Below are 18,546 nucleotides of genomic sequence, written 5' to 3' on the forward strand. Positions count from 1 at the left end.
TCTCTATATCTCGATCTCGATCTACTTCGATCTGCCTTCGGGGGCAGCCTTCGCCTTTGACTTTGTGGGCCACGTGTGCGTATACGCAATTTTTTCGCTCTATGTGGATTTTTTCTCTACTGAATTTAGCGTTTTTTTTCGATTTTCGATTTTCGCTTTTTCGCCTTTTCGGCTTTCGCTGTTGTTTTGATTTTATTATCGGCAGCTCGGCGGGAAAGTTTGTTTATAAACATTGCAATTTTAAAATTTACAGTTCATTTGGAAACTGTTGTTCTTTTTTCTTCTCTACGTCAGTCAGCATAAGTTTATTAACATATGCGAAGGAGGGGATACCGGGGGCGGCCATTTGATGCCACATTTTATTTATATGCTTGAAGCGTTTTTTATTTGTTTTGTTTTTTTATTTTTTTCCCCCTTCTTTATTTTTGTTTTTGTTCTTGCGCAATTTTCAAAGCCCTGACCCAGCATAGAAACTAAATTACAGTGTATAAAGTTTGCTGAGATAAATTTCAAATATTTATCACTGCACAAAACAAAGGTAACTTAAAATAATGGCGAATAAGAAATTAAATCCAAACAAAAAAGGAAGCTTACTAAGGCACGTCAAAGTCTGAATACCCTTTAAGCTTGTTCCAATTTATATAGTGACTAAATGTGGCCTTGAAGAATGAAGATTGAATTTAAAATAAATGCATAATTAGCAGAGTTAATCAGAGTTCCCTAAAAGTGTATTTAGTGGGCTCTTGTGAAAATATAGAAAAGTGCGTGTAAAGTGAAAGATTTCCCATTTAATACGTAACCAACAACATTATCAAATACAGTTGATGCTGAACACACATACAAAACAAACATCACAGAAAAACCAAAAGACAAGCCAAATCACATACCAAAAATCAATAAGGAAAACCAAAATTTGCCAATGTTGAGCCGAGGGTTAGGGGATTAAGGAGAGCGTCTCAAAGGACCCAAAGATGCCCAGCTCTGTGAGAGACAGACCCACAACGATAACGATAACGCAGCAAGCAAAGGATCTTGAGAGCCAGAGCAGGAATATCCAGAGCCAGAAGCAAACGGGGAATCACCTCCGCCTCCGGTTCCGGATCGTGTCCCGAATAGCCGATGCGCCGATGATGGGCCTGCCGCGCAAGAGAAAGCAGGACATCGGAAAGGAAATCGGAGCACAGTCGGTCGATAGATGCGCGATAGCCTCTGATAGACTCTGATACTATCGATAACCAAAAGCAAGCGATAGCCAAGCAAGGCAAAGCGAGACAGAATCATCGCCAATCTTGCCAGCTCGCTGACGACAAACCATGTTAGATATATTTCGTGGATTGAAAAACCTTGTAAAGGTCAGTCACGTTAAAACCGATTCGATAGTATTCCGCCTGCACTACTCAATAACTGTGATGATTCTGATGTCATTCTCGCTAATTATAACCACACGCCAGTACGTGGGCAATCCGATCGATTGCGTTCACACCAAGGATATTCCAGAAGATGTCCTTAACACATACTGCTGGATCCAGTCCACCTACACGCTCAAGAGTCTCTTTCTCAAGAAGCAGGGCGTGTCGGTGCCCTATCCGGGCATCGGTAACTCCGACGGTGATCCGGCGGATAAGAAGCACTACAAGTACTACCAATGGGTGTGCTTTTGCCTCTTCTTTCAGGTGAGCTGATAACTAGGAGCGTTTCTGTCATTGCTGGAGGAATCGAATTCTAAACTAACAGTCTTGAAGAAGAGATATATTTGGTACCGATTGATAACGTGGGAAAGAAAATGATGTTTTCAAAATAGTTATATTATTATAATACATAAATTAACTTTAAATATTAGTTGATAATTTCGATAGCAATTAATAAACAATCTGATCTGATTGCTCACCCCCACTCAAGCCTTTACGATTGCAGGAAATATCAATACCATTAATAGATCAGTTTATCCCTGATTTTAATTAAACTCCACTTAATGCTAGAGTAATCGGATTATTTGCATTTATCGAATTAATCGTATGAAATTTAGCCAACTTTAACTATTAATTTCTTGGGTGTCGGGTAATTTTATAAATACTCTTATTATTCCTGTGAAATATTAGTTCATTCTGTATCAGCTTAAATTCAAATCATAGTTAATAATAGAGATTAACATTAAAAACTAAATCCAATCCGATAAGTCACCCACTCTTTCCGTTACGCCTGCGCAGAAAATCGAAAATCGGTGATAGATCAGTTTATCGTTGTGCTCGGGGGCGTTGAATGATTTGATGGATTAAGTAATTAAGCGATTTCTCACTGGCCGAGCGTCCCATTGAGATACATCGCTCTATACATAGATACGTTTTGCTTTTCAATTTCCAAATATTTGCTCCACTTTTTTTTCTGAATATTTTGTTGTTTCTTTTTCTTTTCTTTCCTTATTTTTTTTCTCTTCTGCGGTTTTGGCCTTTTGTGAGCCAAATGAAAATGTTTAAGTATTTTGTGTGTGCGCTTAGTTTTGTTATTGTTGCTAGTGATTGGAGTGGCCTTGTATCTCAAAGATAGTTCAGGCTGTGACGTAGGCGATGTCAGAGGGAGATGGTCATCGAAAACGAAAGAGAGATAGCGCACGAGAGAGAGAGGGAGGAGGCAGCGAGTGATTGATCGGCAATCGATGGGATCATAAAGTGAGCCAAGGCGCTAACGAAAATTTAACTCAGGACAAAGCAAAGAAAGTGAAATGGAAGCTCTATATGCAGTGAGAAAATAGAACAAATGACTAAATCAAATTGATATATTGTTTGGGAATATTATATTTAAAGATGTGAGTGTTTTTTTGAAGAAATGAGGAAGGGAATACTAGGGGCAGGGTTCAAAACTGCAAGGCACTTCTTTCCAGATTAAAGAATACGCTTTAAATGATTGCAAATAGTGATGCCATTTCTATATTTCTAGTGATATATATCATTTATTTAATAGCTGTAAATCTATATGTACTTAGTTCCTCCCCTAAGTTTTCCCCCACCCTCCCCTCTTTCCCACCTGATGCCATACCCCAAACTGTCATCGCTAATTGCTGGCACCGCTTAAAGGAGATTGATTGTGTCATGGATGCTTTTTTGGTTGTTTTTTGTTCCAACCCCCTCCTAAGTTTCACGCTCCCCTCGGTGATCGGTGACGTCGTCGTCCATATGGCGTATATAGGTAAATATAGATCTAGTCTCTCATATATAGATAGATGCGCCTCTGCTTCGCGACGATTACACAATATATCTTCCCGCTAACAATGTACAAATATTAAATGTATATTTTTATCACACTTTGTCGGGGCGGGGAGCGTTTCTCGGTTAGTGTCACAGAGCGATTATAGAGACGTTCTAGTCACCCAAATTCCTATAAATACATTTATCATGGTATTCTCCCTGCTTAATGACGCGTAGACGCGCTTCTATAATTTACACTTTCCCCCAATTTTCGTTGCACGATTTATTAATAAGAGGAAAACAAAAAATATATAGTAAAATAAAGCCGACTATCGTGGATCATTGATTTCAAAGTGGAATATATGGAAGAGTAGGGAGGGGGGTCTTTAAATATATAGAAATGCAATAAATATATAAAGGAAAATGCCGATTTTGATTAGATTTATCTAAATAACGCTATTACTAACTATAAAGCACATTCAACTTTATTTTATTAAGAGAATAAATACAGTGCTCCCATTTATTTTTGCAAAATCCCACTTGAATTATGCCTTTCCCCATTTCTCTCTGTGTACAAACACCTCACATGATTGAAACAATCCCAAGGCTTTGAAAAGAATACTCATAAAATTCGAATGGTCAACAGCACCTGGCCCAATTACCATATATCCCACTAGAGAATCCGTCTTCGATTATTATAGACTTAATATATAAGGAAAACTTGGACGGAGGGGAGAGAGCCCAGCGATCAACTAATGGCCAGATCAGTCATTAACTTGGACAATGCAGCCATAAAAATTGAAAAGACCGAGAGGGAGGGAGACCTGCAGCCATCAATTTCCATCGTTTCAATTCGATCGATCGGGCATTTCCCTCCGATATGTCAAAAATTGGCATTTCTTCCTCTTTCGCCACTATAGCCAGTCCGTCGGACATGCCGACTTTGCCTCCTTTCCTACCCATATTACGCCGACCGACCGGCATGTCTAGATATTTATTGAAAAGGCGCAGACAAACATAAAAGTGAAATAATATTTCTGGCCAGATGCCAGGGAATTGCTGAAACAAAAAGCCATGGATATGCTAGCGCGAATGGGAGTGGGAATCGTCGGGAACTGGGAGCTAGAAGCTAGAAACTGGGAACTTGGAGCTGGGAGCTGGGAACTGCTGTCTCAGAGTAGGGAAACATAGGGAATAGCATTTGACCAAAGGTCCCATGGAGTGGGATCTGTTTATATTTGACTTACGTGCGAGTATTTTTGGCCTCCCCTCGGGTTTCAGTTTTGGGGCCAGAGAAATATAGACGGACGGCGTTGCTTGGGGGAGTGACAGATTGGATCAGATGGGATCAGACACTTCCTAGGCACAGTGATTGCAATTCAAATTGTATAGGGAAAAATTAGGGAAATTGTATGGGAAAGAACGAAGGGAATTGAAAAGAAATTGTAAGGAAATTTCATAGGGAAAAAGTAAGGAAACAAGCTTCAGGAAACCACATATCCTTGTAGTTTGTAATTGAATTATAAAATGATATGGGAAATGAATCATAACTTATGTTATAATATTCCCATTCTTTGAATCCATATTTATCGATACATTTTTATGACAACTTTTCCCATTAATCATTGTTTAAAAAATCGCATTACTAAGCAAAAAAAAGTATTAATTTCAGTTCGGAAAGAAGTTTTGTGTTAGTTTTTAGTGGATTAATAAATCTGCATACCAAATATAAAAATAAAAAAATTTTAAAAAATGTATCAATTTTTGACAATTTTAACGATGAAACCCCTTAAAAATTTTTAAAAAAATTTAAAAAATTTGTTATCCTCCGAAGATAGCTAGATTTGCCTGTTAATGCTGATCAAGAATATATATGATTTATAGTGTCTGAAATGATTCCTTCACTTCGTTTTAAGCTTCAGACTGAAATTATAATATCATTTTTTGAGTCAATATTGCGATAGTTTTATATGATATTTTATTCTACATATCAAATCTTAAAAAACTCATAACTAATCCAAAAACCTATTAATTTCGATTCGGAAAGCTGTTCTGTTCTAGTTTTAAATAGGTTAATAAATCTGCATACCTAAAATACACTTTTAAACTATTCCAATTTTTGTCGATTTTTCAATATGTTAATAATGAAAAAACGTCTAACAAATTCTGAAAAAAATATTTTCAAAAATTTTCTTCTTTCCTTTATGGCTAGAAAGATTTGTCTGTTAATCCTGATCAAGAATATATAAGGAATATAGGGTCGGAAATGATTCCTTCACTTAGTTTTAAGCTTCAGACTGAAATTTTAATACCATTTTTGAGTCAATATTGCGATATTTTTATATGATATTTTATTCTACATATCAAAACTTAAAAAACTCATAACTAATCCAAAAACCTATTAATTTCAATTCGGAAAGCTGTTCTGTTCTAGTTTTGAATAGGTTAATAAAACTGCATATCTAAATTACACTTTTAAACTATTCCAATTTTTGTCGATTTTTCAATATGTTAATAATGAAAAAACGTCTAAAAAATTCTGAAAAAATTTTTCAAAAATTTTGTTCTTTCCCTTATGGCTAGAAAGATTCGCCTGTTAATGCTGATCAAAAATATATATTGAATATAGTGTCGGAAATGATTCCTTCACTGCGTTTTAAGCTTCAGACTGAAGTTATAATACCATTTTTTGAGTCAATATTGCGGATAGTTTTATATGATATTTTATTCTACATATCAAAACTTAAAAACTCATAACTAAGCCAAAAACCTATTAATTTTGATTCGGAAAGCTGTTCTGTTCTAGTTTTGAATAGGTTAATAAAACTGCATACCTAAATTATACTTTTAAACTATTCCAAATTTTGTCGATTTTTTCATAATGTTAATAATGAAAAAACGTCTCAAAAATTTTTCAAAAATTTTTCAAAAATTTTGTTCTCTCCTTTATAGCTAGAAAGATTCGCCTGTTAATGCTGATCAAAAATATATATGGAATATAGTGTCGGAAATGATTCCTTCACTGCGTTTTAAGCTTCAGACTGAAATTATAATACCATTTTTTGAGTCAATATTGCGATCTTAATGGAAATTAGTATAACTGTTAATATGAAATATTTCAATGATCTTTAGAATACCAATATTGTTCCAGAATATCCTCCCAATTTACCTCAAAATTTCATATGAAATGTAGTAATTTTTGATGAGAACCTACTCACTGTGCCTGGAGTCTGCCCTGTGAAGAATTCTCCGAAGATTCTTCAGAGATTACTGTGGCTTTCACTTGACTTTTTCCTTCGGCTTTCCCTTTGATTGTGTTCCCCCTTGCCGGTTGCAGTTGCATTTATGCGATGCTTTTGCTACGATTTGAACGCGTGCCAAATGGCTTTCTACACACGCACCCATACCAGGAGCAGAGGGGGAAAATCTAGTCAGAATATCGGCGGAAAATGAACGAAACGTGGGGGCGGGAATGCCACCCTTCTGGGTCGGGCATTTCTCTTCCTCATTCGGGCTGTCGTCAGGGAAATGCAATTGGCAATTGTGTACACAAAAGGGCAGATGCAACCGATGGAGGCCAAAAGCGAATCAAACGCATCATTTGGCTTCCGGCAAGGAGTGGCAACAGATTTTATACAAAAAAAAAAAAAAAACACCATTGCTACAATTTCTAGTATCTTTTAATTAATTGAAAATACTTAAGAAATATTGATCATTTAATATTTCCTAAAACAGGATGTACTGAAATAAGTTTCCCCATCTTTCAATTAAAAAAAGAAACCTGGTGGAGACACTTCAAACCCTCACTATTTTGGCCAAAACTATTTGTGTGGGTAACGATTGCCGTCATTAGACGATAGAATATGCCGCAGATGTTGTTTGGGCCAATTAGAGCCAAATGCCAGCGACAATGGCAAATTGTTTGGAATTCATACGGCTGTTGCAGCCCCCCACAAACCCACAAAATAAATTGAAAAATTCCCCAAACAAATGCAAACTACGAGGCACGATCGGTGGCGCATGTGGAGAAATATTTGTGAGTCCGAAAAAAATCAGGGGATGGCATGAACCTTCCATGGCGATTATATATTTAAGTTGAATAAATATGTATATAAAGAGGCAGCATTAAGCCGTGGCCATTTAAATTTATATGAATATTCTTTTTAAGCAATTGACGGACAGCCGCCAGTTGGGCGCCCACTAAACAAGCTGAACTCTCACCTCAGGCAAATAAGAAATAAGAAATGGGGATTACCACCTGCCAGGGACTCAGACAAGACGCTCCGAATCGGTGATGATGGGGCGACATTGTCATGTGCCAAAGCAAACACACAATTTGCACAACATCCAATCCCCAGCTGTCTGAAGATCCAATGGTCCGATGGTCTGATGGTCTGATGGTCCAATGCTCAGATGGTCTTATGCCTGACATTCCAAATCCGAATCCCCCCTCGACTAATTTACGATACAAGTTATTATTAATTTGTCATCGGGTCGGGCATTAAAATCCACCCGACAAAAGAAAAATACAGACGGACTTATAAAGAGCGCAGAGTGCTTGGGTTGTGATGTGGTACTTTTGAATACCTTGGGAGTATTAATTATAATAATAATATATTATAAAAATATATTTGAAATAAGATTATTAATGATCCGCTAGACATTATACAAAAAATCAATCAATTTTACTAATGAAAGTATACGTTTTAAGACAAACTTTAAAGTATGAAGTACAAATATGGTTCAAATATTATAAAAGTAGTAAAGATCAATTAAATTCCACCCAAATTCTACTTTATTCTGAAATAAATAACCATGGGAGTATTAATAATAATAGCATATTATGAAATTATAATTAAAATAAGATTATTGATAAACCACTACAAAAAATCAATCAATTTTACTAATAAAAGTATTTGTTTTAAGATAAACTTTAAAGTTTGAAGTACAAATATGGTTCAAATTTAATAAAAACAGTGAAGAGCAATAAAATTCTACCCAATTTCTACTTTAGACATTCTTCTGAAATAATTTTATATTACTATTGAAAGTTTTTGTTTTAAGACACATTATGAAGTTTAAACGAGAAATATAATATTTGATCAAAAGAATATTTTTAAATTCAATTAAACTATTTGAAAGCAAACAAATTGCAAACATATTTTACTAAATTCTGATATTAATTAAATAAACTAAGCTCTTGATCTTATGAACTTATAAATCCCTTATAGAACGATTAGAAAATATAAAAACTCTGGTACATTTAAAAAGGGAGGTAAAGAACAGAATATTATAGTTCAGTATAGTATAGTTTAGGATAGTATACTTTGGTATAGTATAAATCAGTAGAGTATAGTTTAGTATAGTCTATGAAGTTTAGGATAGTATAGTTGTGTGTAATATAGAATAGTATAATACGGTATAGTATATATAGTAAAGCATGGTACATACTTTATAACTATTACTATTTTTTTAACCTTTTACTGTGACTTATCACACAAACCAACTGATATACCCCTCTGCTAACCATCTAATGGGTACAATTAAGCAAGAATCCGTGTCTGCCTGTCTGTCTTTCGGATAGCCTGGTACTCGTATTGCCGTATTGCCGTATTGCCGTATTGCCGCATTGTGGTAGGTAAACCCGAACGATAGCCTGGCCCCCTAATGGCTCACGGCTAATTGACATCGCTCTATAAATAGGGAGAGACCGAGACCGGGCCGGAATATCTTGGATTGTGGAATGGGTTAGGAATTAGCAAAGACAATTATGTCCGCTGGGCGAAGGTCAGTCACTAATGCCCATAGGCTATAGTCTGGTATTGTTTTTCGCGGCGACTGGAATCCGCGATTGGAGGGAGAAACAGCTGGCAAATGTCACTTGTCATGGGGTATTTTTCCGGTGCTTTTCTTTGCCTTCTGATTTTCCCCTCCTCGGTTTTACGACAGTTCCAATGCGACATTACGCCCACACGGAACTCACCTTTGCAGATCTCTCTCATTCTCTCTCTATAAATACAAATAAATACAAGCATGTACTACCACTGCCACTATATCCTCGTTTCTGTTTCTTTCATTTTGCAGGCAATCTTATTTTATACACCAAGATGGCTGTGGAAATCTTGGGAGGGTGGCAAGATTCATGCGCTCATCATGGACTTAGACATAGGCATTTGTTCCGAAGCCGAGAAAAAACAAAAAAAGAAATTACTTTTAGATTATTTGTGGGAAAATTTAAGGTAAGTACCGATTAAATTATCAAATTAAAGCCTAACAAAGTTAACACTATAAATTATGAAACAAAATGAGATGCTTGTGAATAAATTTAAACAAGTTGAGACGGAAGTCTATAAAGTTTTTATTGGTACACATATTTTGTAGTTTTTAAATACTCGAAGAGAAAAATGTATTTTTCATTATGACTTGCGACATTTATTGGCAAAGAAAAGACAACCCAAGATATCTAAATTACTCAACTATAAATTGTGTTTGCTTAATGATAATAAGTTGATTAAATAAATACAAAGTGTTTCCAGTAAAGTTTCAATCGTCTCCTTAAATAAATAAATAAATACTTGATTAACAATAATATTTATACTGATCATCTCAACTCCTGCTTTTACTGCTTTATTCTGCCAAAATGTTTGTTTAACTTAACCGCATCGAACTGTAACAATTCGCAGAAGTATTCAATTTATTAAAGGCTTTCCAATTAATTTGCGGTAACAATTAGCCAGTAAAAATGGCAGAGTTCATTTCCACGAAGAATCATTTCCGTTTAGGAGAGACGCTTCTCCGGAAATGTGAGTCACGAGTCAAAGTTCTCCAGAGACAAAAGGGAAATTAGAGGCAAACATTTTGGCATTTGCAATATTTATTTACAATCCTATGAATCACCACTACCACTCACTAATGGATGCCACTCCCCTTCCTTCCTTCCGTTTTCCATTTCAGATATCACAATTGGTGGGCGTACAGATATTACGTATGTGAGCTGCTCGCCCTTATAAATGTGATAGGTGAGTGCCCATAGAGAATATATATACATATAAATATATATATGTTTCTATAAGTGAATCTGATTCGTAGGATCAAGGCGATAGGGTGTCCCTACCACCTTGATCCTACATCCTTGATGTGATCCTTCTCCTGACACATATTTCTCCATCATCTCGATCAATCATATACTTCCTATGATGACGAAGACGTTCGGGGTGATGGAGTCGAATGTAGTCGGAGTTGTGTCCTATATTAAATTGGTTTAACCCCCCTTTTTGTTCGAGTGTGGGGCGACGCTCAGGTAAAATGTAAATGTACATTAGGTCGGGATGTAGAAATATGTGTCAGTGGAATCAGGCTTTTGAACAATCACACACAACACACAGCACCTCAAATTTTGTGTGTCATATCGGTTTCACCAATAATCATATGAAATGTCATATTCGCTTTGCTTCGCTTCTTGGCTTCATCTGGTTTTTTTTTTACGGTGTACGAACGCCCCCCTGACTTCGCCAGGTGCCAGCGGGATTTGGTAAACAATGTTTCGGGGTTAACAAAACGGGGGTAACATAAATCTGCGATTCATTAACATTCCCCCATTCCGATTTTCCCAATTTTCCGATCTTCCAATTTTCTGCCGAAAAAAAATCAATGACGAATTTTTATCGACTGACCGACCCGCATCAAAATAAACACTGGCCGCGTTTCGGGGTCCCCTCGTCCGGAATCTGACAAAATAATGAACTGTCAGAAAACACGAGAAATAAACAATAATAATGCGAGTAATACGCGTTTATAAAATGGCTGACATCTAGAGGCGACGAGTTCGACGACTGCGAGGGGCGATCGTTGAGAAATTGCCAAAGTTTAGAAATGGATCAATTAGTCCATGGAATATTCGTTTATCGAAATGCATTCAGCTCAAGATTTTCCAGAGCCCATTTTCCCAGATTTGTAACTCTGAACTGTGAAAATGTTACAGCATATTTAATAAGCATTTTTTCATAGAAGAAATCGATAATTTTCCTTAAAGCCTAACGAAAATTAGATTGAAAAACTATGCTTTGAGTTGCTTTTAATTTTTATTGTAAGATATAATCTCAGCAGTCATAGGATATTATTATTTGTTTAAAAACATGCACTATTTAATCTCACAAAATTGTTAAAGCACATTTTATACCCTTAACGCGATTAATTTATTAAATTTAATCGGTTTTTGATACCTAAATGTAACATTTTTGCAAATTAACTTATAGCATCTCAAAGATTCAAAAAGGCATAGCTTATTTTGAAATTAAAAAAGTAAAAAAAATATGGTTAGCTTAGTTATATTTCCCCTTTTAATTAGTTTAGAATTTTTTTTTAATGCAAAGCACATCTTAATTTAATTTCATTTAAAAACGTACTTTGCAGTATATATCATTCCATTGAAAATATTTCAATATTATTAATAAATACCAGAAATATGAAGCTCTCTTAAATGCATAGCTTTGCTCTTGGGTTTATTGCAAAAAGATTTCCTCTTTTGCTAAATAGCTTTATTTTTAGCCACTCAAAAGGCGAATAAAAGCAACTCGGTAGTTTATTATGCAAATAATTACCAACCTTATACTTTGGCAAGAAGTGATCGTTAAATATTTTAAGTGCTTCTATGGGCAGCATAAATCGAATGGTTATTTTTTAAGTGTGCTTGTTTTTTCTGTATTTTTTTTTTTTGCAAATATATGTATGTATATACCTCGGGACACAGTTCGCGGAATCTTGTTTTCATCGCTGCCATAAAAGTTAACGTACCTGATCTCTGATCTCCCGATCTGTGATCTCTGATTGTTTGTTCATTGACCTCCATCTCGGCCGCCTCAATTAGCCGCAATTAGTGCGAACAATTGATGGATTTGGGTGTCGATTCCGAATCCGATTTCGATACGGTTTGGGTTTATCAGACATAATTAATTGGGCACACGGTGTATCGTAATTGTAAAGTAAATCGATTCATTGCCGCCTCATTTACAACCGAAGCGTTTCGATCGATCAGGCGGATCGAGTCATTAGGCGATTCTTAACGCCGAATTTTCCAAAAGCACAAAGCTGGAAAATGGAGAATGTAAAAAAATGGGATCATGAGGAGGGTGGAAAATCTAGATTGGAGAATGGGAAATGTAAAACAAAGAGACGGAGATGGAAAATCGGAGCCAGCAGTGAACCGAAACCATCAATTAGGCCTTCGGGTAAACAGATCGAAAAATAACTCCAAACTTCGATCTTCGATCTTCGATCTCCGATCTCTGTATCCCGTATCCCCGTATCTGTTGTGGCTGATTTGTATCTCTTCTCTCTGGCTCTTTGCAGGTCAAATGTTTCTTATGAATCGATTTTTCGATGGCGAATTTATGACATTTGGCCTGGATGTGATAGATTATATGGAGACCGATCAGGAAGATCGCATGGATCCGATGATTTACATATTTCCCAGAATGACCAAATGTACATTTTTTAAATATGGTTCAAGTGGGGAGGTGAGTAATCACTCGACTCATTCAATTTATCGCACCACACTTAATAACCTCTTAAAAACCTTGTTTTTTTTTCGTAATTGTAATTCTTTTAGGTGGAGAAACACGACGCCATTTGCATTTTACCATTAAACGTTGTTAATGAGAAAATTTACATTTTCCTTTGGTTTTGGTTTATCTTATTAACGTTTCTCACATTATTAACGCTAATATACAGGGTGGTTATTATATTCTCACCTCGAATGAGGGTTTACTTATTTCGTATGCGATTTAGGTGAGTTTTGAACTTCCTTAAGGAAGGGTATCTTAAGAGATCTGAAAGGGTTACAAGGATCATAGATTTTATTAACCAATTTCCTTTATAAAGCTTTAATTGCATGAATGAAAAAACAGCTTAAAGGTACCTTGTTACCCCTTCAGATATCTGAAATATCCCATCACATATGTTTATCCTTCACAAATGTACTGATCCTTTCTTTTTTCGATTTTTACAGGTTAGTGCGTCGTGACGCTATTGAAATAATCGTTCGTCGTTCGAAGATGGGCGATTGGTTTTTGTTGTATTTACTAGGTGAAAACATAGATACAGTTATATTTCGTGATGTTGTACAGGACTTAGCGAATCGTTTAGGACATAACCAACACCACAGGGTGCCTGGCTTAAAAGGTGAAATACAGGATGCATGATATTGGGAGTATTAGAAACAATACAAAATGCAATTTGTCGTCTCCATTTGAATACCATCTCAAACTCAACTAAAAACAACAACAAGAACAAGACTAAATACAACCACAAGAAATCTAGAGATCTTCGCAGCAGCCGCTTCATTGAAAAAAAAAAACAATTAAAACCACACAACACCGCTAAAAAATCTTTAAAAAAAACGTATCTTAAAAATACAACCAAAAAAACTATCGTCAGCGCAGTCAGTCAGTCATAATAATCAAGCATATTCAATGTGTCACGAGGAAAAAAAAAGGAACGGACCGGAGACCTATCGATAGTCGTTACCGATAACAACATCCAGATAAACAACAACAACAACTAAAGCAACAGCGAAATGGAAGCGGACGGAAGCAATGAGGAAACATGGAGGAAAATAGGAAAAACAACAATCCACACAAAACGAACGTCATTTTTGTATTAAGATCAATCAATTAAGGAATCGAACCGAAGGAGCAGAAGAGCAGGTTAACAACGTGAAGTTCCGGCCACAAGGGACTTCCGGTCAGGACCCGACGATCGGTGGCGCTTGGCACCCGCTGCCGCTCAAAGGTCACAAGGTCACAAGTCATCAAAAGGGATCGCACAAAGGCTTACAACAGGTCAGCGATCAGCGTAACCATAGGAAAGTTGCCCCAAAGGACAAGGTCAAAGTGTGAGGAGAACGGAGAACAGCGAACAGCGACAACAGGACACCAACCGAAACGGAAACGGAAACGGAAACGGAGACGGAGACAGGAGCACAGACGACACATCACACGCTTACAGCGACATCACTCATACGCCACGCCAAGCGGCGACATTACCCATACGCCCCGTAGAACGCACACGCAAAACGATAAAGATATCGATTTCAAAAGCGATATCGATATCGAGACAACACACACACTCAAACTCAAACACACACACACACACACACCGCACCGCACTTTGCTTGTCATGCAGCGTTAACTAAAACCAAACATCAACAAAGTCGAGACGACGCCCGCGGAAAATTGCATTTCTGTATTACCCCAAAAAAAAAAGAAAAGAAAATCGAAGAAAATCGAATAGAATTTCTGAAAGTCAACATCAGCATCACTATCACCACGAAGAAGAAGCAGAAGGCAGGAGATGCATAAACGATGCAGCAGCAACAACACCACGAAAGCCGGGAAAATTGGGGAGAAGTGAGGCGGAAAACCCCTTTTCCCGCTTTCACTTCTCCCCAAGCGGCCCGAGGCACAGCAGAGAGGAAAGCAAGTCAAGAGAATCGGATGAGGAGATGCTAAGGCAGAAGCGTAAAAGTAACAGTTTAATTAAATTAAATTCAATTAAATTAAATTAAATTACTTATTACAATGATATCTTGAAGTGTTCATGTATTCGAATGTAGGTTAACTAAGTCAAGCATACAAATAATTCGACGTATATAAAAGTATATATATAAATCGAAATATATATATATATTATATATATTATATATATATAAACAATTTTTTTTCTAACTCTAAGCATTTGTATTACTCGCTAAACAAATGAACAAAGCAAAAAAACAAAACAACAACTAAAAAACATAAAAGAAAAAAAAAATGAAAACCAAAAAAATGCAAAACAATTTTTTGTATACAGAAGGAAGAAAACCCGAAAAGAAAACATAAATGTGGGCAGGTAGAGGAGAAAAAGAAAGCAAAGAAACAGAACAGAGATTAATGATAAACCGAGACGAAACGAACAGAAAATATCAGTAAATATCAAGAAAGTTCAGAAAATACCATACCGAAAAAAAACCGAAAAACCGAAACAAAAGTATGAATGAAAATAATAAACAAAAAACAAAAACGAAACGAAAGTAAAAACAAAACAAAAACGAAAGCAAAGATACATTTACATAGTTTAATTACAAGGAAACTATAGCGCGCATCATTATATAACCGAAAACAACTGACAGACAAAAACACCCAATGAACAAAGACAGACCGAGACAGGAACCGGAAACGGAAACGGAAATGTTTTAAATACAGCCACACACACAAACATACATACATACATACATACATATATATAGTATATGAAGCATATATATATATTATTATCGATCATTCAGCAAACGGAGAGCAGCAAACATTCGCAGAATAAATCAATTAACTCAACTAATAATAGAGCATACTCAACTCTCTCTCTCTCACTCACTCACTCACTCACTCTCTCTCTCTCTCTCTATGATAATACGCCTAATACCCGAGAAAAGTGGAAAATGCGAAAAGAAGGAGGTAGAGGATTGGGGGTAGGGACCGAAACCGAAAGGGAGAATGCTTAGCCACATAATAAACCAAGTGTAATCATAACGATAATAATACTGCCGATAATTAGCGTTAGCGGATAAGGTGTCCTGCGCCCAGCTAGGACAGGGTTTTTAGTTTGGATCTCGACTCGATTCCCCCACAAAAAAAAAGGTCAGGCGGCATTGCAGGTGAATCCCCACAGCTCCCTCACTGGTTCCCTCCTGCCCAGCATCACCCATTAGACCCTAAAGCGAACCAAAAAGCCATCAACCGAACTCAGATACTCGATACTCAGATACCCACTCACAAAACTCAAAGCCAGAGACTCACTCATCCATAGATCGACGACTTCATCACGTGCTACAAATCGTAATATCCGTCCAGAAAACTTTTTGAAGCGCACCTTTCGCTCAGTTTCCGATCGTGTGATCCCAGTGATCCCTGCGATCCATATTCTATATATATATTCTCTACTGATCCCAGCACTCACATTGATTTCCGTAAGACCCAAGCAAAGGACCAAGAACCCCGTCACAGATGCCTCAAAAGTTTTTCCCTTTCTTTAGTCCCCCGTATCTATCTATCTCTCCCTCTCTGTATCTGCCATCTCTATCCAGGACTATACCCGTCTCTATTTCCGCAATGGACGACCAATGACGTACCAGACACAGCCAGAAAAGCCAAGCCAGAGAGATGCGAATCTAACAGCAAATTGTCACTGCCAACCAGATAAGAGGATAAAACCAAAATTAAAACAGTAAAGTTAAGTATATAAGCTGAGCGAGGGAGGGTGGGGTATTTTTTTCGAGGGAGTTTTCGGGTGGTTTTCCTTTGGGGGGGGGCTTTCCCTCTGGGGGATAGGGGTCGTAGACCGCCGCCTGCAATGCCACAGCGAAAGGAATTGGCCCACAAAAAGAGAAAAAAAGGTTCCTTTGTCTCAGAATCAGGAATTGCCGATAAACCTGCTCACCTGGAATTCAAGCCTCACACATTCTCCGCCATTTAATTGTGTTTGATTTGAGTGCACTTTTCCATCAACTCAGCATTAGCAAGGAAAAGTGAAAAGTGACAAGTGAAAAGTGAAAAGTGAAAGGCGATAGGAGGGAGGAGAGCGTGGGAAGAAAGCGTAGGAAAAGTTTATCGAGCTAAGGGAAGGAGGCAAAAAAACAATAATTATAACAATAAATGGTAATAAGTAATTTTAGTGTATTTTTTTTTAACAGCTTATAGCCAACTAAGTAAAGTAATTGTAATTCTAGTTCAAACTGAACCATTTTTGTCTGCGTTTTTTTTTTTGTCGTGCATTAATAGGTTTAGGATCACACACACACCACAAAAAACAACACAAACACAAACATAAACACAGACTCGCAATAAGAAATGGTAAACGAAAAGCAAATGTATAAATATCGAGGATACTTACACTGTAATTATAGGGAGCGAAGGAATACCATACCAAAACGTAAGCATATTACAAGGAAATTGCCATTAGTCGATAGTGTTAAAGCGATACGTATGATCTACATGCTAGGCAAAAAGCCATTTCCGGAAGGATAAGCCGGAAGCCAGAAGCCAGAAGCCAGAAACCAGAAACCAAGAATACTTAGTGTAGCACAAGATGGAATCTCTCGTATCTCGTAACTCGTAACTCGTAACTCGTAATGCGTAACTCGTAACTCGTAACTTCAACTAAAAGCAATTGTAAAATATCGTAACAAGTCTAAGGCGAATCGAAACGAACAAAAATGAACAAACAAACAAAACGCAAAACTTTATTTTTCAAAGTATTTGCCGCAATATTTACTCCAAATCGATGAATACGAATTGTACTAGCTGAAACTAGAAGTTAAGAAGGACATTTCATAGACGCAACCCTAGAAGCAATAAGCACTGGCGACAACGGAAGCTGAAGCCAATATGGAAGCGATAGCGGAAGCGGAAGCCGAGCAGGCAGATCGATGACTTCTCACCACGTTTCACCACCTCCGGCCCAGTTTTGTCCACTTTTCACCACACAGCACAGTATAGCACTTCTTTATCTCTTTCTCTCTCTCTCTCCTACTCTCTCTGTCAAACTCTCTCATCCTGATTCCAAATTTTTCTTAACATTAATTATTTAATTAAAAGTACAATTTCTTCATTTCCTAATTTATTAATAGACCTTTCTACTTTTCAATTTCTGTGCTTCCATAAATCTCATTTAATGTTTTTGTTGGTTTGTTCATTTGTTTGAATGTTTGTTTGTTTGTTCGTTGGTTTCCTATCACTGTACACCGATTCCCGGTCTGGTTTCTTCTGCCATACTGTTTATGTATAATTATTATTATGTATTCTTTGGTGGCTAAGTTAAGGTTTTAGTTTTGTAACTCAGACGTACTTTCTCATTCGTTTGTTCATTTGTGCAATAAAAAACGAGACTTGTATACATATCATTGTTTGTTTTGTTTCATTTTGGATTTGGATTTTCCTACAGCTTTTCCACCCTCTCACCCAATCCCCTTCCCTTTCCAATTCCCATTCTCTTTTATCTATATCTTTATCTCTCTATATAACTCAGCACCCGCACGAAGGAAGTCAATTTCTCAATGCTCAAAAAATAAAAACGTAAAACGAAAAGCGCAATGTAACGAACTAAAATCGAACTAAAAGCAACAATTAGTGAAGCATATTGGTGAAATACACGTAACTTATATTTTAAATCGAATAAAAGAGTGATTAGCGCAACGGTACGAATAAAATACAATTTAGTTGAATTCCCTAGCTGAATCGAATCGAATAGTGAGAACTTTTTATTAGACGAAATATGGAAGCGAAAGCATTTTTTAATTGTAAACTAATCGAATCAAAATTGTAAAAAAAAAGAA

At 36.7% G+C, this 18,546-nt stretch overlaps 1 protein-coding gene across 6 annotated transcripts in view; it reads left to right on the forward strand.

Annotated features, from left to right (window-relative positions):
- shakB (Innexin family member shaking B) overlaps window positions 1-18,114 on the forward strand; it is a 160,043-nt gene extending 141,929 nt beyond the window's left edge. For 3 of the 6 annotated variants that reach the window (XM_086839211.1, XM_086839212.1, XM_086839215.1), the window contains 5 exons: window positions 9,267-9,421; window positions 10,137-10,201; window positions 12,531-12,697; window positions 12,790-12,968; window positions 13,189-18,114. In XM_086839211.1, coding sequence (XP_086695337.1) covers window positions 9,267-9,421; window positions 10,137-10,201; window positions 12,531-12,697; window positions 12,790-12,968; window positions 13,189-13,381 — 759 coding nt within the window. In that variant the 3' untranslated portion in view covers window positions 13,382-18,114. Of the gene's footprint in view, window positions 1-821; window positions 1,674-9,266; window positions 9,422-10,136; window positions 10,202-12,530; window positions 12,698-12,789; window positions 12,969-13,188 lie in introns of all 6 variants that reach the window. The other 3 variants (XM_086839213.1, XM_086839214.1, XM_086839216.1) reach the window with 2 other exon arrangements.
- Window positions 18,115-18,546: the final 432 nt, after the last annotated feature.

This window comes from Drosophila serrata, unplaced genomic scaffold, assembly GCF_035046125.1.
Source record: "Drosophila serrata isolate PLE 108 unplaced genomic scaffold, ASM3504612v1 contig_362, whole genome shotgun sequence".
Classification (NCBI taxonomy): domain Eukaryota; kingdom Metazoa; phylum Arthropoda; class Insecta; order Diptera; family Drosophilidae; genus Drosophila; species Drosophila serrata.